This window comes from Eupeodes corollae, chromosome 1, assembly GCF_945859685.1.
Source record: "Eupeodes corollae chromosome 1, idEupCoro1.1, whole genome shotgun sequence".
Classification (NCBI taxonomy): Eukaryota; Metazoa; Arthropoda; class Insecta; order Diptera; family Syrphidae; genus Eupeodes; species Eupeodes corollae.
The window spans coordinates 245,233,386-245,259,239 of record NC_079147.1 but is presented as its reverse complement, the minus strand read 5'-3'; the positions used below and the strand labels follow the sequence as shown (position 1 = coordinate 245,259,239).

Here is a 25,854-nt window from a genome sequence, read left to right as displayed (position 1 = left end):
CTACTATAACTGAACTATTTAAGTTTCTGCAAAAATAAAAATGAAAATTATATCTTAAATGTTTAAAGATCTAACTATTTAATTTATATTTAAGAATGTGTCATAATGAAAGTTCTAGAAAAAACATTTTTGACAGATTATATTTTAATCATGTTCAGTTCTGAGTTAAAAGTGGCCAAGTTATTTAATAAAAACTAATTTTATTAAAGTTGCGAATGGCACCCAATGCAAAGCCATATCACCTTTTATGCATTTCAAAAAAATCTATTCAGAGATATTTAGAACTTTCAATTTAAGAACGATAAGAAATGTTGACAGTTTGGCCGAAATCATATAAAAATCGTTTTTTGCTTAATTGTCTTTATTTTTGCACAACGGGAATGCTTTAATAAACAATCTCTCTCTAATTGTTTTATAAGTCTCAAAATGTTAATTTTATTGTTTCCTTGTTAATTTGAATCTCTGATCCTGACAGTAATTGTTAATGAAGTAATTTTTGACATTTGATATTCACTGAGTCAACTAAGGGATTGTTTACACTATTCTGAATTTGTATTACATCTATCACAAATCTTTTGTTATACGTCACACTTATTTTCGACTTGTACCTAATTAATGTCAAAATTATCACCTCCATTATTGTCTCTTTGCAATTTTGGCTTTGATTTTGACAGTTAATGTCAATGTAATGATTTTGTCACTTTTGACATAAGCAAAAAGTCAGCTTATTTAATAATTAAGATTCAAAGGGTTTATTCACAATGTTTTAAATTTGTATCTTATAGTAGAGTTTTGTTCAATTGAAACTGATAAATTTCAAAATTATCACCAATATTATTGAGATCATAAATTTAACATTTGATTTTGACAGTTACTGTCACTGAACTAGCAATTTTCCATATTTGACATTTACAGATTTACAGCGTCACCTTATGAAAAAACTAAGAATCTAATCTAAAATTTGGAGATTAATTTTGACAGTTAATGTCACTGTAATGATTTTGTCACTTTTGTCATAAGCACAAAGTCAGCTTATTTTATAATTAAGATTGAACGGGTGTATTCGCAATGTTTTAAAATTGTATTACACTTTTTGTTATATCTAACTTTTTGTCCAATTGAAGCTGATTAATTTCAAAATTACAATATTGAGATCTTAAAATTTTACATTTGATTTTGACACTTACTGTCACTGAAGTAGCAATATGCGACATTTGACATTGACAGATTCAAAGCGTCACCTAATGAAAAAACTAAGAATCTAGTCACATGTAAGGAAATACAAATCTTAGGGTCTGTTTACAATGTTTTAATTTCAAACCAATTGATTATCTGTCAATTTTTAGTGTCAAAATGAAATTGTAGTCGGTTAAGCCAGACCAAGAATATCCAAATAAATGACGAACATTGCCAGAAGCTCTAAGTGTTATTTTTGGCGAATTTCCAAGTGTTAAGGGAAGGAAACATCAAATAAAGCTTTTAATAAGAAACATCTACCTTTTGAAAAATTCATCCCAAACAACAAAAAGAAAAAAATGTTTCCCCAAAAAAACAAAACTTACTTTTCCCCTAAGGGAAATGGTTGCAGGGTTAGGATATGTATATTTGCTTGTTTATTTATTTTTTCTTCCGTTTTATTAGTCAGGCATTAGTAAGTGGATATCCTTAAGCTTGCATAAGACCTTTTCCATTACTTATGTATGTATGTTTGGTATGACTCTTAAAAACGAAGAAGGAGAACAAAAAACAAAACACTAAAGTGTGTTTCATGATTTTGGTTCTTGTTTTTTTTTCGTCTTCATTTTGTTGTCTTAAGACTTCTATATGCGTCTTTTACTTTCGATTTTTTTTTCTCTTGCCCTTAATTTCGTTTCTTTTGTGTTGTCTTTAAGAAACAATATAACTTACATATGTCTTGTCTGGGGGTTGTTTTTGGGGGATGTATAGTTTTATACGATTGCCCCATACGTGGTGTTAAGTGGCAGTTGTACTAATACCTAAGCCTTGGAGAGACGTAGGAAGGGTGGAATTGAATGGGTTTCCTTTTTTTTCCAGCAATGGCTTTGTCAGGTCATATTACAATTCTCTTTAAAGGTTTTCCATACGATTTGTTTTTTAAGTGTGCTTAGTTTTATTTTTTTGTTCGTAATTTTGTAAAAATCCAAGGCACAAAATGTCAAACTTAAAACGTACTCATATTTCAGATCGAAAGGGAATAGATACATACCCCCACAAAAATGTACAACCAACTAACTGAATGTGGGCAAAGGATTTGGGTCGAAATTGCTTGAACTTTTGTTGTTAAATTTGACACTTTTCAAGTTGAATTCTGCATAAGTAAATAGGATTTTATCTTTAAGGGGATATGCACTGCGCAGTTTGAAAGGACATACGGTTGGCACACGTTAAGGTCACCGAATTTGATATTAAAAGTCATTTGTAGTATTCTTGATTTCATTAAGATAGGTATTGTAAGTTTAAGAAAAAGACTAAATTACAGCCGTCTTTTCAAAATTATATGGTGACCATTCAAGCTTTTTAGTTTCAGAGGCCATTGAAACTCAAATAATGGCAATTGCAAGATAATGTAACAAAACTCGAACACAACATTGATGCATCGATATATCCTAAATGACTAAGAACTTCAAGCAGATATTCCACACAAACTAAAGATTTAGCAACCTTTCCCAAAATAAAGTCTTCCCAATCATAATTTAGATTTACTTTACGTTTTTTAAGGTTTTCTAGAAACACTGAATTTAAAACCATAGTAAATGTTAAGAGGCCAGTTATAGCTATCATTGAAATCGATTCGGAAAAATTTTTGAATCGATGTTTGACGGTGTTTCTCTTTGATTAGAAATGAAAATTATATCCTGATCGATCGGAAATCAGCATGAAAAGAATTTTTACTGAGAAAAAAAAGTGTATTTTTCTAACAGCTAATACTTTTATGTTCAAAAGTCAAACTTCGTTTGTGCAATTAACTTCAATATAAATCAAAATCAGAAGATAGAACAGACAAAAAAGTGCAACAGGATGTTCATCAAAAAGCTTAAACCTTTTCTAGAAGTTTTACAGTTTCGCAAAGTAATCAAATGTGTTGACAGCAGAAGTAACAATTTTTTAGTAAAATTTGCCTTTGATAGATTTTAAGCACTTAGAATATTCGAAAAATGTATGTTTTTTTCTTTAAAATTGGTGTCCCAAAAAATCATGGTAAATAAAAACCTTTGATTATTTTAATTTTAGTATTGAAGGTATTGCAAAATTACTCTTGATTTCCTACAACTAAATTTTAAACCTATTTATCTTAATGCTTCATTTTTCCAGTTGGCGGACTCATAAATCAGACAATTTGCAATTGATTGTCTTGAACTTTAGAATATATCTTGAAAAATACATTCTCTGAGGAAGTACGAAGTATCTTTATTATACTCCTTTGTTAATAACAATTATCTGACCGTTAAAACAAGTGATGTCAATGCGAAAACGAAATTTGTAAATAAAGCACTTCAAACAATTTAAATAAGCAAATATTAATAAATAAGCAGTAACTGATTGTATAATAAAATCCTGTTTCTGTAATCTCGATTTATTTTGTAGTATTTCTGAAAAGAATACCCAAAAAGGCTATTTTTTAAATAAAAAAAAAACAGAACAATTTTATTAGGCTTCCAAATAAGGATCCATAGTGCGTAAATCCAAAATTTGTCAACAATTTTAAGTCATATTTAATTTTTGAAAAGGTTAATTCGGAAATATAAAACTATTAGAAATATTAAACATGAAGCATATGTATTAAACAAAATATAATTCTACTTTATGAACAAGAATAAAATCGTAAATAAGCAGTATTAAAATTATTTTTTACCAAAATTTCAACTCTTAAAGAATAATTTGTTCAAAATTTTTGATAACATTTAATACAGAACCCACACGTGGTAGAATTGAAGATATATTGTTAAAGAAAATCTGTGTGGTTAGTATGAAACGTTTTGATTTGAAATTCCCCGAAAAACAAAGTAAATCAAAAATTCTGAATAACATTAAAGACATGGAATTGGGAAGCATAAGGTAATGCTTCGAAAAACTATGTACCAAGAATTTGTACCAGAAAATATTCACTGTAATAAGTTTTCGGAAAAAGTATTTTATTTTGATTGTATCTTTCAAAAAAAAGAGAATTTTTTTATACATACTTCTCAAATCAAAGAAATATTTAATTTTGCTTAAAGTCAAAATATTGTAATGAATTACATTTTTGGAAAGTACTTTTCCGGATGAGTTTTTTAATGAACCATATTAACTTTGAGCAGTTAGTCAAAGTATTTTAAAAGTTAAATTTGTTTGTAGATATTGCCTAAGAAACCAAGGTTTTACTTATGATTACTAATGATTTGATGATTGTACTCATGATTATTAATTTTTACTTGCGAAAATGGCGACATGAGGTTTTGAACATTTATAAACTAAAGTGTATGCATAAATAGATTAAAAGTATATAAGTCCATGGAAAAGCGTGATAATAATAAATAATAATAAATAAATAAATAATAACATTGAAAAATAAAGTAAGTATTTCCAAAAATCTAACCATTTGCGAAAATATTGCTAAATGATTAACCTTCTGCAATATTAAGTATCTAGTTATTTAAACATTTAACAAGTACAAATATAAATCATGTTATAGCTATGAAATTAAACAAACACTGTGGGGCGTGGTTACTTCCTTATTTAAAAAAATCATAACACAAAAAGTATTGGAAATAGTAATTTAATTTAATTCTGTTTAAGTAAGTACATTTGCCCACTCCGTAATTCTAAGGTACTTAGAATCAATTCCAAAGCACACAGACTACACCATCCCCCAACTAAAATTCGACAGGAATTTCCAGATTTCTATACCTACCAGATCTTTTTGGGAGGATAGGACATTCTTAGAGGATGAGTCAATCCACTTTTACACAGATGGCTCAAAAACCAAAGAAGGGGTTGGTGGTGGTGTGTACTCTGAACGACTGAAATTAAGTCTCTCATTCCGCCTTCCCAATCATTGTAGCGTGTTCCAGGCGGAACTTTTGGCGATTATGGAAGTTTTATCTTGGCTCAAAGAAAACGTGATATCAACATCTGATATCCGTATTTTTTCCGACAGCCAGGCCGCTATCAAATCCCTGGACTCTGTTTCTACAAACTCTAAAACAGTCCATAACTGTCGATCATCTCTAATGGAGATGGCGCAGCAGTTTAATATTCACCTTTGCTGGGTGCCGGGCCATAGAGACATTCCAGGTAACTGTAAGGCAGATGAACTTGCCAGGAACGGTACAGTGCAGCCCATCCTACGACGTTTGGCAAGTACTGGCATACCAATCGCTACTTGTAAACTGCTACTAATGCAAGACGCTGCGAGGAGGGCAGGCACCAGGTGGACCAACATCAACACGTGTCAAGCCACAAAAAACATCTGGCCAACACTGGATTTAAAACGTTCAAGGTGCTTGCTCTCTCTAAGCAGATCGCATATAAGCTCGATAATAGGTGTCATAACCGGACACTGTCTAATAGGAAAGCACGCCACGAGACTAGGCGTATTCTCAAATGACTTTTGCAGAAGCTGTATGGACGAGGAAGAGGAAGAAACGGTTCTTCATCTTCTCTGCACATGCCCTGCTCTAGCTCGAAAACGCAAGAATTACCTAGGAGAATTCTTCTTTAACGATCTAAACGATCTAAATCATATCAGTATAATCAGCCTCTCACGTTTCGTAAGGGACTCTAACTGGTTCCATTGAGCTTAGGAGGAAGCCTCAGGATTCATGTGGTATCACAATGGGCCATTGGACTGGCCTAAGTGTGTCCATTTCCATCTTGGACAGGCACTATAACCTAACCTAACCTAAGTACATTTGCAGTTTTATTTTATTTGGGTTTAAAAACCACATTTCGAAGGTGGCCAACGTTCTCATAAATGCACTGAGATAGTCGGAATTTAAAATTGTTTTCCACTTTTTCCAGCATATCTGTGCTTATGTCGGCGATAGCAGCACGAATATTATTTTTGAGATGACGAAGGGTCTTTGGAAGATCAGTGTATACCAACGATATAAGTTAACTTAATAGGAAAAAATCACATGGGGCTAAATCTTAAGATTGTGATGGCCACTGAAGATCACATCTAAGAGAGGTTAGCCGTTCGGGGAAGTGTTGACTTATGAAGATTCGGGTTATTGGGGCTCCAATATCGTATGTTTTGTTTGTTCTCATATCCTGAAATATGGAAATGTGCCTCGTCACTAAAGGAAACAAGGACGTTCTGATGCAGGTTTTCGATGAAGGCTTCACATGAATTTTTTCGCACAACATAATCGCGTGGATTAAGTTGTTGCACCACTGACAATTTGTATGGGTGAAAATTAAGTTCCTCTTGAAGAATTCGTCTTACTGTGCGACTAGAAATCCCTAAAGCAGCCGAATTGTGTGCTGATCGCTCAGGGGATTTCAAAATCGCCGCCCTTATCCTCCGATATATTCTGGCGTCCTGTCGGTTCTGGAAGGTCCATTATGTTTCTTCTGCACATTACCGGTTTCCCTGAACGTGTACACCCACAAATAAATCGATTCTGATCGGGCACACGACCTGCAGGTGCGATATTGAAATGGTTTCTGAAAGCACGCTGAATTGCAATGATCGAACTGCTGAATGAAAAGTAAGCCTGCACGGCAAATGCGCGCTCTTGCTTGAAAACCTTAGATAACGTGATTTCGAACAAGCTATTTTTCACATAAGAAAGTAACCACGTCCCACTCTGTATTTGAATTATAAAACCAATTCTGTTTCGCAACTATTTCTAAGCTCCAAGTTTTAAAATAGTATACTTCGTTGTTTCATTGGAATTTATATGAATTCAATAAATGCAAACAAAATCTAAAATTAAAGAATTCAAAAATTTAAAGTAATTAATCGTTTGTTACGCATACGCCACAGTGTACATAACCATCCATCAATGCACTTGCCTACGCATATAAAAGAATGCTGTTCTAACAATTCATTTCACAGAAATTAATATTAAATTATAAACTAGATTGTTGCCTTCATTTTCCTATCATTCAAAACAGTCATGTCAAAGAAGACATAATTTTTAAAAATTAAACAAACAAATGTTGTCACATATGAAAATTATGAATTCAAAAATTACACTGATTGGCAAAATAACGTTTTTATTTTCTAGCGCAGCAACAAATATCACATTTTTTAAGGATTAGTTGTCCTGAACTCAAATCAAGCCTCAAAAATTTTCAATTAAATCGGGTTTTTAAAAAAAACTCCTTTTTAAAAGGTTTTAAGACAAAGAGAAACGATGTCTCCAGAACATACATTTATGTGCGAAGTAGAATGGAAATGTTTATTAGTTATGATTCATGAATCTTCATTTCACTCTGATTAGAAACTTGAAATTTCATGGTTCTTGAAAAATACGTTTTGCGTTAATTTTTAGTGCTGATTTGAAATCCGAACTTCTATTTTAATATACATATATTCCTCAAATTTTAAAAATACCGAAAAGAGAGATTTTGGAGTCTTATTTGAATTGAGGCCATCAAAACCCGTCCGAAAACGGTGATGTGGTTGCCAGGAACAAATATTTGTCTTTAAAGACAGAAAAGTCTATCTGATTTTTCATTGATCTTAAAAATATTCCTTTTGAAATGTGAAGATTAGTGCTCCAGCAATGCCTTAGTTAGGCATGAATCAAGAAAATATTGAGTTTCTCAAAATTAAATAGATAAACAATTGAATTCAAAAACATTTCTGTTTTACTATATTCTACTATATTGAAAGCCAAAGATTTGCATTGAATCGTCCTATTCATATGGACATTAATGGCTTATATTTAAAACTTTAACTCATGTCATGAACTTTTTCATTAAAATTTCTTAAAATACTCAAAAATAACATCAAACAGGTACTTACCAACATCTCTTGGTTTTTCATGTACATATTGTTTTGGTGAGCTGTTCTTTTTATTTGGTATTGGTCTTAGTGTTGTATTAATTTGCTGAAAAAAAAATTTAAAAAACACAAAATATATCAACAAAATTCTACTAAATCAAATAAATTAAAAGAAAATTTTACTATTTTATCAGATCTTTCACCACACGGCAGCCGGGCTACAGAAACATCAGGACTATCTTCAGGCGGTGGTGGCTGTGGTACCCAATTGTATCCTCGTCTTGATATTGGAACACCAACTCGATCATGTTGAGAAGCTTGTTGTCTTTTAAAAATAAATAGATACAAAATATAAGATTATTTATGATTGAGTTAATATTAAAAATATTAAGTATGTTTTAAAATTTGTATTCTATGGAAAATGTAGTGCCTAAATTTAATACTTAAAAACTAAGACTTAAGAATTAAATTAAAAATAAATAGAAAGGAAATGCTGAAAAAATCTGATTTGATGGGATTCGATATATTTCTGCAATTGTTAAATTCACGTTTTTTAAGCCATCGACATCGTACCTTCCTATTTTACATATTTAGCAATAGTCGTATATTTTTGAAATATCTAAATTATTATGAATTCAATCGGTTTTTACGTTAAACTTGATTTTTAAAATGGTATAGAAAATAGAACATATTATGTTCTAGCAATAAATCTAAAACCATGGTTATCGAATTCTATCAAGAAGCTATCAATTAAAAACAAAAGAAGTTCATACCTGTACTAAATACTTCTTACATGCCTCCATGCTTTTAAACCCAATTATATATTTTTTTTCAAGAATATTTGGCTTGTTCAACTTAATTTTTTATATGTCTAGGTTTAAAAACTCATATCTTGACACTAAGCGACCTTGTCTGGCCAAAACAAATATTAATTGCCTGTGTTTAAAATTATAATTTTTACTTTAAGTACTAACGGATTCCCTATTCTACATAAGAACTTTTTTCTCAACTCTTGGATGTGTGCTATGGCAGGATGATTCTAGATGACCTACACATAGTCTAAAAAGTCTCCGTACAGTAGCTTTCTTTTTGTTGATTCGAGATAAAATATATATTATAACAATATATTAAAAACGGGTTTTTGAAAATCACAATCACAATTTGTTTAAATTTGGTAAAAAGGTGAAGGTTTTTTTCATTTATTTCTAGTACTTTTTTCAAAAAAAAAAAAACACTAAAATTATGCTGCTGTAGGGAAACTTTTTGCACTAAGTGTATGCATAGTTTTATGTCGAATTACTAAGACTTATTTGAGAAGCACACATTAAATGACCAGATTTTCAACTATGAGCATTTTTAAATTCCTCCTAAAAGTCAACGCTCACGAAAAGAACTTAAGATTAGCATTAAATCAAAACTAAAATGGCGTTGGGTCTTTCCATAAACATCGATATGAATTTTCAAGAATGTATGAACTTAAAAGAAAAGTGGTAGAGTATATTTAAGTAAGAATATTGTCGCGTTTGAAGGAATCGAATAATTTAATCCAAATCTCTTTATGAAAAATAAGGCCACTATATTTACTGGTTAATTGTTCGATACCTGGTAAAATACTACACATAAAGTTCACTTAAAAGCAAAATAAAACTTATATACAAAATATGTTATCACCTTTCATCTTCCACTAAGTATTTTAAAAATTGAAAATCATAATTAATTACAATTGTAGAACATTCCTTCATATTGTCTATTTTAAACAAATTAATTTTAACAACTTTCTCTCTTTTGAAAAACCCTTCTGTTTCAATTTCACTAAATTTCGAATGTAAGGAAATGTATGAAATATTCAAACGAGAATCTAGTCATGTGAAATTTATCTTTTTAAGTTCTTTAAAAAAAACAACAAATTTGTACATAAACTTTCCGACTCGTATGCCCTCAATAAAAGTGCTTAACAATATGTTCGGTGTATATTAACATATAAAAACAACATGTATTCTAATATCTTAGGAATATGTTTGTTTGCATTCAAATACCGAGCACTACATCTAATTTATTATGAGACTTGAGATAATTGTTCATCTTTATTTTATTTTAATTATTTTCTGTTTACAAAAAAATCATCTAATTTAAACTGTAATTTAGTGTTTTTATGTGAAGAGTGTCTGATAAGGGGCATTAAAGAAATCATACAAATGATTTATGATGACTTGAGACAAAGCCAAATAAAGATGATTTAAAAAGTAAATAAAAAAAGAGACTTATCTTAAGACATGGTTTGTATGCATAAATGAAAATAATTCATTTTGGCCTTATTTTAAGACTTATTTGCTTTGCTTTTTGTTGATATTTGATAAACTTGATCTTAATTTTTTAGATTGTTTATTGTTTCTTTAATAAATGCGTGTTTGAAATATTTTGCAAATAAGTTATATTGTCAACTGAAATGTAATGGAAGACAGTCTCATGAATTTTACGCTTAAAGTCGAATTTCATTAATATTGAAATTAGGTATATTTATCGATACCTTTTTAAATTTCTAGCAGATATTACGATTTTACAATTTTTACTGTTCTTTTGGAGTTTTATCTTTGAACAGACGATATTTAATCGAGACATTAGAGTGTCCCTTCAACGATCTTCTTTTAAATTTAATAAAATTTGTATAGTATTTCAGAAATCTATGAGGAATTTTTGTACACATTTTAAAACAAACATTCCAAATTTTATTTTGTAAGCTGTAAGTGTTTTTATGGTTTTAAATTAAGATCTAATGGGTTTCCTGGAGTAATAACTTTCAAGTTTTTGATACTTTGAAATGTCTTTTTCAAGATTCAATATTTTACAAATCAGAAAAGAATACAGCAATACAGTCAAATCAAAATGTATTACATTAAGATTAAACCCTGAAGAAGAGAGTTTTCACTCTTGATACGGAAAGGAATTATCATAGGAAATAGTATGTCATTAACTGTAAGACCAAATCAACATCGAAAAGACCCTCTTCATCTATTTCAACTCACAAGAAGTTATGTTAATGATATTTTACAGTAAAATACAATCTTTTAAGTGTCTTGTAGTCTTTCATTGCAAGTTTTAAGTTTAAAAACTAATGACTATACATTGCCTTACAGTTACATAAAAGTTTGAGTTTCGATTTTTATCATTAAAAATTATCAAATTAATTTATTAAACACTATTTTCTTCAAAATACGCATTCATAAAATTGATTAAATACTTCAAAAATCTACATTCAAATCTTATTTGATGTGAACGAATTTTCTCATGAAAGTGAATTTTTAAACAAAAAATAAACTAAAAAATAAAATAAAAAAATAAGAAGAAAGTGAATTCAGAAGAATGACGGAACTTTGATATTCTGAAAAACATTTCTTTTTGTTTTGCAAGTGTTTTCCTAGGACCTCAAAAATGTTGCCTCGAAATATTATGACCTGGTAAAGAATTTAAGTATTAAAGTTGTAACAAAACTACCCCTGATTTGGTACTCCTAAAAATTTCAAATGCGTTTCTGTTAATACTGCATTTTGTTAATTGGCCGAACTCATGACTCAATCTATTGACTTGCAATATTGAACATTTTCTGGAAACTACATTTTTCTGGAAGTAAATAGGAAATTGTTTATAGTGCACAGTTTATCAGTTATTAACAAATATCAGACAATTTTGTAGGCATTTTGCAAAACATAAATGTATTATATACAGTGTATCAATTATATAATACACTGTATGTATTATATACAGTGTATCAATTTCATCAAAACGTCACAATCAACAGACGTAACTTTGAGGTAGTCAAGGACTTCGTCTACCTAAGCTCCGCTGTAAACGCAGAAAACAACACCAGCGCTGAGATCAAACGAAGAATAACTCTTGTTAACCGCTGTTTCTTTGGACTAAGAAAGCAATTGAGTGGTAAAGTCCTCTCTCGAGGGACCAAAGTGTTGCTATATAAGACCCTTATCATCCCCGTCCTGCTATACGGTGCAGAAGCATGGACCATGACAAAAGCGGATGAAAGCACCTTGGGTCGCTTCGAGAGAAAAATTCTTCGTGTGATCTACGGTCCCGTATGCATCGAAGGGGAGTGGAGGCGAAGATAGAACGACAAGCTGTACGGGCTGTACAGTGACGTAGACTTAGCCAGAAGGGTAAAAGTCCAACGACTAAGATGGCTGGGTCACGTAGAGCGCATGGAAACCAATGCTCCGGCCCGGAAAGTCTTCGAATCCGCACCTACATTACAGACATCTAGCTAGGGACCGAGCTAGATGGAGAAGTTTGTTGGGTGAGGCCCTAGTTCACACAGGATTGTAGCGCCACCTTAAGAAAGTAAATAAGTAAGTAAGTATCAATTTCATATTCTTACTCCTTACTTTGAATGTTCTCCACATCATAAATGGATTGATGTATAATATTAGTACCACATGCAGTGTTAAAAATCATTTACTAATTAAATGATAAAATGATAAAAACTACATTAAAACTAGATCAATTTCTTATTCGTACTAAGTATTCCTTTTAAGAAACCAAGCAGCCTTAATTTCCCTTGCATTTTCAATCCAATGTGTTTTTTGAACTCATGTGCTATTATTTAAAGTATTCTGAAGTTATTTAAAATTTGTAAAAGCGTTTTGGACAATTTAACAACAATGGAGAAAAACAAGTGAAACCTCTAAAGAACTTCGAGAACTCATCGTAAAATACCACCAAGAAGGTAAATCTTATAAGCAGATTTCATCTTTAGTTAATCGAGCTAAATCAACTATTTAAAGTATTGTAAACCAGTTTGTAAAGGATTGAAAACTTGCCTCGCAATACGACAAGACGTATTTTCAACATGCAAGACAAGAGGATAATTGTGCGTGAAATAAATAAAAATCGAAAGATAAGTGCACACCAAAATTGGCACAGACTCTTCGACAATCCATGGAAGAACAATTTTGTACTGAAACGTTGCGGAATTGTGTTCGGGACATTTATTAGTCATGCCAACGGACTTAAATGGCTTAAATTCGCCGAATAATACCAAGCAAAAGACTTTGACTTCTGGAGAACGGACATTTTCACAGATGAGTCAAAGTTCAATATACATGGCAGACAAATGGTTTGGCGTAAGCCCAATACTGAATACCTTCCGCAAAAAAAAAAATCGGGGAACCGTTAAACATGGTGGTGGGTCGGTGATGGTTTGGGGTTGTTTTTCAGCAGCTGGAGTTGGGAAACGGCACACAAATGAAGGTATTATGGATAACAAGATCTACATCGATATCCTAAAGAACAATTTAAATAATAGTGCTGCACAAATGGGTCTAGAATACAACTTTACTTATTATCAGGATAACGACCCAAAACTTAAGGCGAATGCAACTCGAAAAAAAAACTTGGAAAAACCCGTCCAATCACCAAACATTCATCCGATAGAGTTTTTATGGGAAGAACTGGACCGCAGAATACACAAATGAACTATTTAAAACAAAAACGACCTAAAAAAGAAAATTGTCTTTGAGTGGACTCAATTAACATTGGAAACAACTGAAAAATCGGCAAGGTCAATGCCAAGACGATTGAAAGCTGTAATTGCTTCCAAAGGTTATGCCACAAAATATTACAGCCACATTTTTTGACTGATTAAAACAGGGTACGAATATCAAATCGACCCAGTTTTCTTTTCTTTAAATTTTTCAAGAAAAATTACGATAACTCAAGCGACAAGGTCTTATAAAGGATTTGTATAGAGTAGTTAAAAACAAGCATTTTTTACTATTGGTTTGTGTCTATCTCTGTCTATCTATAAAATCATCCAGTTTTCATTATTTGATCAAAAAAAAAAAATAAATACTCTGAAGACCAATGAACTCTAAAGAAAAACAATAGAATATAATATTAAGTTTTTGAAAAATAACACTTTAAACCTTTTTTTAACTTTTTTTGTACAAATTTTGAGTTTAAAACTATTTTTTTTTTCAAAAACTATGCATAGTTTTGACTTGCTTTAAAATGAAAAACAAGCTAAGTATACAACATTATGTTTTAATTATTTTGTTTCCATTTAACGTACATATTTTTTTTTAATTTGCCCCTACCTCCTAAACGGGGGAGGATAGACAACCCCTCCTATAGTAAAAAAGCTTGTTTTTAACTGTTCTGTACAGATCCGTCCTTAAACTTTGTCGCCTGAGTTATCGTACTCTCCCCAAAAATTAAAAGAGTTTTTAGCCCAGGCGAGGAGCCGTAAAAAAGGTAGACGTCTTCAAAAGAAGTCTGCACAGTCGCCATTTTTATATGTATCGTTTTTTTTTATATGTATCGTTTTAATTGTAGCTGTAGTACCCGTGGCATGATGGTTAGTGCGTTGGACTATCATGCAAGGGGTCTTGGGTTCAATCCCTACCTGTGCCACCTTAATTTAAAAAAAATAATTTTCGCGGGTACTGCCTCTTGCGAGGAATTGACAAATCCTTCAAGAGTAATTCTTGTCATGAAAAAGTGCTTTCTCAAACTAGCCGTTCCATTCCTGACAACAGTACTCGCACACAGGAATGGTTGAGAGTTGTAAGTCACTAGGCCCTGGTTCACAACGGACTGTTGCGCCACCCCATTTGATTTGATTTGTTTTAATTGTAGCAAAGATGTTAATAAAGTTTCTCATTTCTCTATTAATTTATGTCATCTTTACAACATGAAAACCTGAATTTTGTCAAAGTACGCCTTGGAATTTATTTATATTGGAAATTAGATTTTTAGGGACAATGATGCGCAATTCAAAACATCAACAATTGGAATATTTCCGATTAAAATATTATTCTCAATATGCCTTATAATATTTCTTTGGGACACTAGGAGGATAGGTACACCATTCTTATATTTGATCAAAAAACAAGAATCTTGTTATCTCAATTCCTTGAAAATTTTAACTGATAGAATCCATTCCAGAACATGAGAATTGAAAACTTCAAAAAAAACTCTAGCTCTAATAGCTAAGTGGCTGTGTACAAAATTGTCCTGACAAGTTTTATGAGCAGTGGATTATGGAATATGAGACTTTGCCAACACTTAGGTTGAAACACTCAAAAGCAAGCTTAGATAGAAGTATGATTGTTTCTTAGTTATAAGTACTTTGCCATCTTCATATAAATTATTAAGACATTTATTTCTAGCGATAAATACTTTCATGTGTTTCATTTTTTAGAATTATATATCTTAACATTTATTTGAACTTAAAAGTAAAAAGAATACAACACATTGATTCAATTCAGTTGGCTAAATGATTAATTATAAAAAAGAGTAATGATCAACTTACTTTAAGCTAATCATTTAATCATTATAACGTGATCGACCACACGAAAGTTTATTATTATAATCGATTAACGTATTTAATAATATGATACTGATTATTAGTTCCACACCTTAAAAGAGGAACTAAGATGAACCTTAGCCTTGAGTTAAAAAATAGGCTTATGACAATTTCTCGCATGTATTCCTCATTTTCTTGGTTTCAGTAAATTGATCAAAAAATGAGGGAGACCTGCTAAATGATAGTTAGGTTAAATAAGCTTCAAGTAATAGTCAGCGATGGAATAGAAAGCTCATTACGATACAGCATGAATTTTAAGATTTTTTTCTAAACTCAATTAAACCAATTGCAGTTCCTTAAGAAAATGAAGCCTGAGATCATTGGCATCATTATAGCTTAGAATTATTCTAAGAAAATCATACGTTTTTGAGCTAGTGCATTATTGTTTTATCCTCTTCCTCCTCGATAAAAGTTCTGCAAAAATCATTTCCACCAATTAAAGAACTTATATTCAATCTTCTTAAAGGTACCAAGCACTTCGAGTGTTCTACGTCTAGGAGATATGCCGAATCTTTTTCGTTGCCTGACAGAAGGTTATGTTATTAAAATTTATTGTTAAGGCTCTTTATGCTATCTTTTTTCAGCTCAAGTCTACATTTAGTGATTAGTTCCAAATAAAAGTTACAAAAAGTAATAAGATGAAGGACATTATGAAGAAACTGCTATCAAAAAACATTTTTAGGCATAACTTAAGGATAAACAAAAATAAGGCACTGAAAGAAAGGTCAAATATTAGTGTTACAATAATACAAAAAATATCTTACAATCATTAGACATTTTGTTACATTTAGCTTAGATATAAATCTTAAACATAATCTTCATCTATTCTTATGTCTTATGAAACTATGTTAATACACTTAAACTTAATTTCTATAACCATTAATTTAGATATATGAAGGTAATGCAATTTCCAAAGATTACATTCCATTTCTACTTTGTTTTTGGATAGATTCTATAATAATCACCTTAAACTCTCATAACAATCCAAACAAACGACCGCATACTCTCCATTTTCCAACAAAAGACCATCGTCGCTCTTTCGACTTTTCACAAATGGAAATTCGTTAACAGGCAACGCTCTAACACGTTTCCGATACGTTGTTATACCGCACAAATGGCAAATGTAATCGTGCCAATTGTATTTACGTTCAGCTGGATTCACACTTGCATTTTGTGCTTCATATCTATACAAAAAAAACCAAAATCGAATTGGAGGATTACAGATTCACCATCACGAAAAGAAATAAAATATATAAATGAAGCTTACTTCCTCCATTGATTCAGCAAAGAATGATAACAGAATGTACAAACTAAAGCTGAATAATCGGAGCGTAATTGCTCAGCATTTGGCGGTGATTTATGTTTAAGTAAATGCGGGAAGTATGGTCGATTGCCCTAGAAAAAAAAAGAAAACTCAATTAATATCAATTCAATTGGAAATTAGGTCAAATTGTAATTAAAGAAACCTCCTTGCTGGTGTACAGGACTCGGGCTAGAGTCAAATCTGAATGCAAACCACAAAGGAAACAATAGATTGAGGTGCTAGCTGGTGTTGTTGAAACCGATGGTGTTGATGGTGGTGTGTTTATGCTCATGCCACCGTGTCTTGAGCCATTTGGTGAACTAGATGCCATCATTGGTGATGGAATGTTATATCTATATTTAAAGAAAAAACAAAAAGGAAGCAGGTTATGATGATGGTAGAATCATCTTATTTCATAAACTTACCTTCTATGTTCCAATGGAACACGTTCCGCATCCATTGTATCCCATTGACGGGCTAAATGATTAACACAGTCCTTGCATGCTAATACCCGATTTGAAGTACCAGCTGGATCACTATTACTGCTGCTGCCCTTTAAACATGGAAAATGCATTGCATGGGAGTTCATGTGCTCGGCACTGGTCGACAGCCATTCCATTTTGTTTGTTGCACAAAGTGTTTTACAAATGTAGCAACTGTAAATGGGAAAAAAGTATAAATGAGAAGAGAAGGTAGTTTTGAAAGTTTATAATGTAAACTTACGGATACTGCCCATGACCATTTTCAATGGTACCTTGGGACGATGGAGGTGTATTTGGTCTGGAATCACGTCTGTATGGTTTAAGATCACGATTTGCCGATGAGGAGTTATTGGAATTGGACTCGTAGGGCTGGAATTTTAAAAAAGAAAATTGTTTTGTTATTCATTTTGAAAATTAAATGTAGGGAGGTATATAGTAAGTTGAAAAGTTTCAAGGAGGTATTAGTTTAGACCTGTTTTCAGAAATCGCAGGTAAATCAATTGGATGCTATGCTTTTGAGTGTTAAAAAGTAAAATAAAAAACAACTCCTGGAATGGATATGTTAAAGTCTTTTTGAAATTTCGAGTTTTTGAATTTTTGAAATGAACAAACGAATATATTAGGGTTAAGGAATATACACAAGAAAATGAATATGATAACAGAAAACGATAGACTTCAAAGCTACTATTCCATTTCTTGAAAAAAGTCAACAATATTTGGGAAGAATCAAAACGAGATTTAAGGTTAATTAATATTTTTAGAGTGGCTCTTAGGAGTTTAATGATCAAACTGTGGTTTGTACAGGGCTGAGTATAGCAAACGAATTTACATTTTTAAAAGTTTTTGAAATCTGTCTAAGCAAATAGAAAGGAGTTTTAAGATCTCAGACTCAAGGTTCTGGACAAAATGAGTAATGAAATTAGTGTTAAGGAATTGAATCGCGAGACGTTACATACGAGAACTGAACGTATTCAAAACTGTGAACTCAGTAGACTTCGGTGGGCAGGTAACCAAGCTCGAATGATTAAAAAGGTGCAAAGAGTTATTTGAGAAGATAACACTGGTCGTCAAAATGTTGTTTTTTTTTGTTGCAAAAACAAAACAATACTTTTCTAAATGATTAAAATGTCCTGGATTAGAATCCTGCCTTAAAATTTTGATAAAGATAATTAAAACACAACATACGCTTTAACAATCATGATTTTACAAAGTGCTAATCTTTGTCTTTTAGATAAAGTTTTAAATCATTTTAGCATCAAATTAGTTTCTAAAAAATCTCATTAGTTATGAGGCTTTATTTGACTGCAAATGAGTTTTGAGCAAACCTTAAACTTAAAATACATTCATAGTTTTTAAAAATACATTTTGGAGCCATTTTTTAGTGGTGATTTCGAAAACCATCACATATTTAACAAACAAAGCTACTTCAATATTTTAGACAGATTCAATATGTGTTTTTCTTTAATATTAAAAAGTAATATCTCAAAAACCGTACATGATTAGGTAATTTAGAATTCTGGTTTGAATTAAGGCTAACAAAACCAATTGAAAAAGTGCAACTTGATTTTCATGAACAAAACCAAGTACCCCAGTTTAATAATTATTCTTAAACCTTTATTTCGAACACTAGGCTGCAAGTGCAGTAGGCAGAGTTATGAAGTTATCAAAAATTATCAGATCATTTGACATCCTGCTTTCTATAATAATAGTTTTTGAAATCTGGTTTCTGGAAAAAGCATAAAGTTTTATTATTATTTTCGACACATCATGTTGCTTACTTAAAAAAACAGAGTTTTCTTGAAATACTGGCTATTTATAAGGTTTAAATTTGTCCTTGCGATTTATTTTATGGCATCGCAAAGGCCAGACGTGCTGGAAATTGTAAGCGTTTAAAATCAAATGGTAAATCCGTTGGAATCATCGGTATTCGCGGGACCAAGACGTCCTCTCCTTTGTATTTTCCTTTTATGATTGTTGCTCAACGACGTTATTTATCAGCTTTTTCACAGCCAGTCTTGTTCCATTGCATAGTCGAGGTTGATTAATGTTACGCAGCCTGATGACAACTGATCCTACTTTTAACTGCAAATTGTGAGGTGGTAATCCAGGCAATTCCAGTGAATTTGAATTCTCCGTGGGATAGTTGACTACGTCATCCTGGTTCATAAGGTTTAAGTGTCGACTGATTTGAAGGAAACCAACTGTCCTGGATGAAAATTCTGAATGATCGCATTAAGATCCTCGACATCTTTATTTTTCGCTGTCAATATTGCTCGTTCACCCAGCCAATTATGGTTATTAAACTCTTGCGCTATACCTGGAAAAACACGCTGAATAAGCTCCTCTTTTGAATTTGTGATGCGACAAGAATCTGTGGGTAATGTGATGAATCCGGTCGAGGTGTCCATTGCAACTTTATTATTTCCAATATCTGACAACTGCTTCGCAAACACATTTGCAGTTTCATCATGTTGCAAAAATACTCGCATGTAAGTTGTTAATTCGAGTGTCCTTACGTTGTGCCACAAATTCGTTGATTTTAGGCATGCAATTAGTTCATCAGTAACAGTTGATCGGGGAAAATCACCTGACAACTGAATCATGGGCCCACCAAAAATATTTTGGTTGTCACGAAGATCTTTCAATATTTTGTCCAGCGCCTCCAGTGACCTCTTATGGGCCATTGTGCATTCATCCCAAACAATTAATTTGCATACCTGTAGAATCTTGGCCATTGCGCTATTTTTGGCGATGTTGGAAATTGGTGTTTCGGTGATTTGCATGTTTAATGGAAATTTCAAGGCAGAATGCGCAGTTCGTCCGCCTTCTGTTTCAGATGAAGCCAACGCTAGAGCAACATCATTTCACGATCTGATCCTCGCCAAAAGCAATGGAATTAAGAACATTTTTTTCGGTTCCTCCGGGAGCATCAAGGAAACATTAGATCCTCCAAAACGCAAGCGAAGACTATTTCCATAGATATGATTGCTTTTAGACTTTATGCAGCGCTAGTAAATTGCAAATTGTCAAAAGGGCTGTTTTAAGGGTTTTCCCGAAAATTATTCAATTTTTACTCGCCTTTTAAGCCTTCCCTAGACCTCCACGAACGAACATTTCAGGACTAAGATAAGATAAATCCGTTCAGCCGTTCTCGAGTTTTAGTGAGGCTAACGAACAGCAATTCATTTTTATATATATAGATTATTTTAAAAACCTTATGTTCCAAAAACAAATTCGGATTGCCAGGATTTTAAACGATTAAAAAAAAGTATTTTAGCAGACGGGATTTAAAACATTTTAAGAGGGTTTTCCAAGGGCAGGGTTTTAAAATGTGGATTTCGATTAGCTTTTAAAAAAACTTTTTTTATAACTGTTTAAGTTCATAAGATGGTTAAAATTATATTCAGAAAAATAATGTGTAAATATGTTCAGGGTAACCATGACACCGCTTACAGAATCTAATGAGATGAATATTTAAATCTTGGTTTTCTAAAACTTATTTGACTGTAAAATATCTGAGAGCTATAAACTTTTATCGTATGTATACAAACTTCAAAATGTTCACTTTGGAGAAAATTTTATATTATTTTTGAAGTATCATTTAAGAAATTGTATTTAAATTGTATGCATCTGGCAACCTTAAACAATGTTAAATACAGGATGAGCCCGAATGACCTACGAAGTGTTATGGAAAAAACTTTGGAAAGACCCCGAATCATGAAGTTGCTACTCAATTGAGAGACATACTTTGTGATTCTAAAATAAGTTATTAATACAAAATTGAATCCAAAAATTGAATTATCACTTTGAAATAGACAGGACTTTTAAACCACCCTGTTAATTGTATTTGTTTACAAAGGTATTTATTGTTTACATTCTCAAATTCGATTGCGTATTATTTCTGAGTTCTTCAAAGCGTTTTTGTGCACTTGTCACCTTGACAGATTCGTTAAGTTTCCTATTATTCTATTTAGTTCCTCTAACAAGTCTTATCTGTCAAAAAGATTGTTGTTCTTTGCTTTTTTAACCATGACATTTAGACTCCAAAGAAGGAAGTCTCTGGAAGAAAAAAAAATTTCCACGTAACAAAAAAAGAAATCTTGAGAATGTCAAAGTGAAAGCTAAGACTTATTTGATATCACTGTTTGTTAAATTTAAATAATAACCCCTAATTTAGTATAATCACCATATTTTTGCTCCGCAACAACCCCCAATATATTATATCAACTATTCAGAAATTGTTAAAAATGTTGATTTCAGTTTTCCAAAGTAAATAAGTTCGATTGTTTAAACAAAAAAAAAATACAAAAAAAGAAACTTCAAAACACACCTTATTTTGGGAAAAACAAACAGTGTTTTAATTTTATGCCGGCTAAACACAACTGAATCAGTCTCTTCATATCTCCCGTTTATGGCAGATTTTAAATTAATTCTTATCTCTCTCTTTATTTTCTTTCTTTGAAATACATAAATTATTTTGAAGTTCATTTTTGTTTTTTCAAAAAACTTGATTGAACCGAATATTTCTGGTAATTTCTAATAAATTTTTGTCAAAAAATCTATCTTATCGCAAGAAAAAATAGTTGTTGTTATTTTTCGTAATTAACAAATTACAATCATAGTATATTTAAAAAAAAGGGACAGTTTTACTATCGGTTATTAAAAACTTAATTCTCTGATAGAGTGGTAATTGATATGCGATATGATAATGTTAAGTAGTTTGAAAAACCAGTTACATTTAAAATAATTCTATTTCTATATGAAAACAAAACAAATATTGTGGGAGTAACATTATTGTTTATTTAATAGTTTATTGCACTCTCTTTGATTAATATTCATACAAACAATACGTGTTGAAAATGGTTTTCGAAAGATAAGAAAATTAAATTTTCTGACATCAGAAAATTACTTAACATTATTAATGTCAATAAATAGAGAAAAAAAACTATATTTTATGTGAGAAACAATATTGCGTTGTTTAAACTGAGTGTTAAAATTTGTTAACATTTAAACAAATAGTTTTACATCGGAGCAACTGTAATTGAGACAAGAAAAATATACATTTTATAAGAAGTACCTAAATACTTTTAGAAACAATTAAAATACCTGTTTTGTGTTTACAATGTTCACATTTATTTAAGTACTTTATTAATGTTTTAACTTGAGGAAAAATTGTAAAGATCACTTTAAACAATGACATCTGTCAGAAAACTTTAGATTGCGTTAAATTAAAAATTTCAATATGCTTGTTAAAATGAACGTATCAGTTCTGATATATTTGTAATTGGCATAAAAATTGTGTGCTTAACAAATTCTGTTCATTTCAGAACCATCGAGAACTTATCATGTTTCATGGGTAAAATAAATCAACTTGTTCTCAATCTAGATCTGTCAAAATATTAATTTCTCCTGTTTTTTCGTTCTTTGACAAAAACAATTGATTTATTTTTGATTTAAGATCAAATCTGCAGATCTGGATTTTTCGGTAGATTTACCCTTCTTTGCACTAATACAATTATATAAATGTTCTGCTGGAAAGTTGATACTTAAAGGAAGTTGCACTAATTCAATGACAGTTCCATTGGTGTCTCTACAAAAAAAAAAATCAATTTTTAACGGAAATCTAAATTTAACCCAGTAGATTTGACATCCTTTTACCGACATATTCTGACATTTCATCAATGCTGTCACGTGTAAGTGAAAGAATGAGTATGAACGAAATAAAATCTTTCAACGATAGTAAATTTAATTCGTCACTTTTCGACCTTATAACACTTTGGTTTAAAATCGATGGAGAAGCATTCAAATTTTGCAGCATAATGAGAAGTGAAATAAAATTAATAAAAAATGAAACTTCAAATAAAATAAAAGATATGGAGAAAAAATAATATTTTTAACAATTAACAAAAAGTTTTTTTTATGTGACTTTTAATTGAGTATGAATTTTGGAACAGTAAAATGTCTCCTCCGTTAGGAAGCTTCAATTAATGGCTGCGTTCAATCTCAGATAAATAGGGTATCCGGATACCTTTTTGCTGAGATGTCAAAAAAGGAATCCAAAGGCACCCAAGAGTTTCTGAGGTATGTAGGTATCTGACATAACAGCTGATTTAACACATGGTTTAATTTTAAGAAACTTGAAAATTGATTTTAGCTTGTTGGTAAACAAAAAGATACAAAATTTTAGTTGAAGTTGTATTTGAGGATGTTCTGTACATAAAAGACAATGAAGAAGCTATTTACCTCCGAATTTTAGAAGGTAATTATGATCTATTTTTTTTTTAAATTCAAAATTGACTTATTGTGTTCTCATTTTGTAGAAGATCAATTTGCCAGGTCTTACCTCCAGTCTAGTGTCCAGCGTTATGAAGTTCAAAAGCTCATATTGTTCCAGAAGTAGAACAAAATACAGGTAAATATATATTAACCTTGGGGAAATACACAAATCTAACTTTTTTGTTTTTATGTATAAAAGCAGACGACGGATTGTGGAGCTACAAGCAAATAAGGCCGCTGAAAGGAAAGGTAAGTTATTCTTTCAGATGATTCAAAACCCAAAGAAGAATTACTCTATTCCTTTTATTTATGGTTGGGAACATAAATCCATTCTGCTCTTCTTCGAGGGGTGTAGAAAGGGAAGAACCAGCTCCGAGACCCAAATCCCGGCGAAACAAAATTTTTCAAGAAATTGCAAAAGTTCTTGAAGAACACGGGTCAATTTTTGTTGCGAAGGAATTAGAAATAAAATTAAAAAAGTTATTTTTTTTACAGCTATCTCAATACAAGTGTCCAACTGGTTCAACAAGGTATCTAAAAATCCACCTATCGAAGATACTCTATCCAACCTGGGATTGAACGCAGCCAATTCGTGCAGTTAGTTTAACAACTGTCAAAACAATTATTAAATGACGTTTTAATTGTTAAATTTGATAATGGTATTGGTATTTAAGAACTAAAAAAAGCTATACCAATGCAAAATAATTTAAAAGAAATGAATGGTGTTCAAAATAACAATAATAATAATAACAGTTTCAGTGTCATTCTTAATTTTTTGACAGATTTGAAATCTTTTACAAACAGAACTGAGATTTGTCGGTTTTGGTTGAAAAGTGACATACATATAAGACTCTCCTTTTTACTTTTAGTTGAAAAATTGTCATTGAAATTTTAGATCATTTCACTTCTAGATAAACATTTAAAATGCCTTGCTCCAAAAGTTTTTTAAAAGTCAAAACAATAATTTTCAATTATTTGTGTATTTTAGTAAATGAAAATAATTTGACAATAAACAGTTTCAAACTGAATTTTACTGGTCGAAATTTTGTTAAATTTCATAATTTGACAGTTGACATTTAAATTACAAATTTGATTAAGAAATTCTGTATGAATTTTCGAAAATTCAACAATACATAGAAGGGTATTTCGATAAGAGGTTTCTGCTTTCACTTTTAAAGCCGTCATTTTCTGACATTTAACAAGCGAATACTGCGACAAACGAAATGCAACGACATTCGCTTCAAGAACAAATTGAAATTGTTAAAATTCACTTCAAATTTCACAGCCACAGTTTGCAAACCTGAAGAACTTTTGAGTGTCATCGTAAATGCACGTTCTCAGCGAGCAAAAGTAAAACTGGTCGAATTATTTCAGCTGTTGGTGATTTGGAGAATGGAAACCGTGTGCGTGGCTCAAAAACAACTGAGAATATGACTGCTGAGGCCTATAGTTTGTTAGTTCCGCGTTAATCGATCAAAATAGGCACTACACCGTCTTAAGGGTTTAAGTTACCAGGAAAACTCCAGCCGGTGGGTCTATCCTCATTGCGTCACTGTTCAGGCTGATTTCGTGCTTGCGGATATGTTCGATTAAAATTTCGTGATTCTGTCAAATATGGTTCTATTCATTTAAGATTTAATTACATTACGTTACGGAGATCACGTATAAAATAAAAGAAATGGAGAAAAAATGAACTTTTGCAAAAATTGGAACAGTGAAAAAGTGAAATTTCCTCTATATTGGGAAGTGTGCAGTAAGATTAACAATTGTCAAACAAAAACTATTTAATAAATGACGTATTAATTGTGTAATTTTATTATGGTAATTTAGAACTAAAAAAAGCTAAATTTCCAATGTAAAATAGTTTAAAAGAAACAAATTGTGCGCAAAATAAAAACGATTTCAGCAATTTTGAGTGTCATAATGCTTTAGTTTTGTAAGATTTGAAATTTTTTACAAACAGAACTAAGTTTTTTTTCGGTTTTGATTGAAAAGTGACGTCCCTTTATTTTTATGAAGAACTATCATTGTAATTAAGAAATCAAAAACACAGAACATTTTCACGCATTTGTCTTCTGGTTAACCATTATAAGGGCTATGCTCCAAATATATTTTAAAAAATCGGCATTACTTTGTATTTATTTGTGTATTTTAGTGAATGACATTTTGTTTAAATTCATAATTTGACAGTTGACATTGGATATTTGAAATACTGCTTGGCAGTTTCGATTCTAAAAATTCTGTATGAATTGTCGAAAATTCAATAATACAATAAGAGGTTTTAGTAAGCTTTCACTTTTAAAGCTGTCATTTTTTGACATTTTACAAGGAAAAACAACGGCAATATTAAAAATGGAACGACATACGCTTCAAGAACGAATTGAAATTGTTAAAATTCACTTCAAATATAGTGAACATTTTACAGGCACAATTCGCAAAACTAAAGAATCTTGAGTATTGT

At 31.2% G+C, this 25,854-nt stretch overlaps 1 protein-coding gene across 2 annotated transcripts in view; it reads right to left on the bottom strand.

Moving 5' to 3' along the window:
• Positions 1–25,854, bottom strand: part of LOC129953707 (uncharacterized) — a 515,388-nt gene that overhangs the window by 123,087 nt on the left and 366,447 nt on the right. For both annotated transcript variants that reach the window (XM_056067080.1, XM_056067079.1), the window contains exons 5-11: positions 17,359–17,486; positions 17,061–17,291; positions 16,799–16,988; positions 16,600–16,727; positions 16,298–16,516; positions 8,141–8,282; positions 7,979–8,063 (exon numbers count right to left, since the gene is read on the bottom strand). In XM_056067080.1, coding sequence (XP_055923055.1) covers positions 7,979–8,063; positions 8,141–8,282; positions 16,298–16,516; positions 16,600–16,727; positions 16,799–16,988; positions 17,061–17,291; positions 17,359–17,486 — 1,123 coding nt within the window. The remainder of the gene's footprint in view (positions 1–7,978; positions 8,064–8,140; positions 8,283–16,297; positions 16,517–16,599; positions 16,728–16,798; positions 16,989–17,060; positions 17,292–17,358; positions 17,487–25,854) is intronic.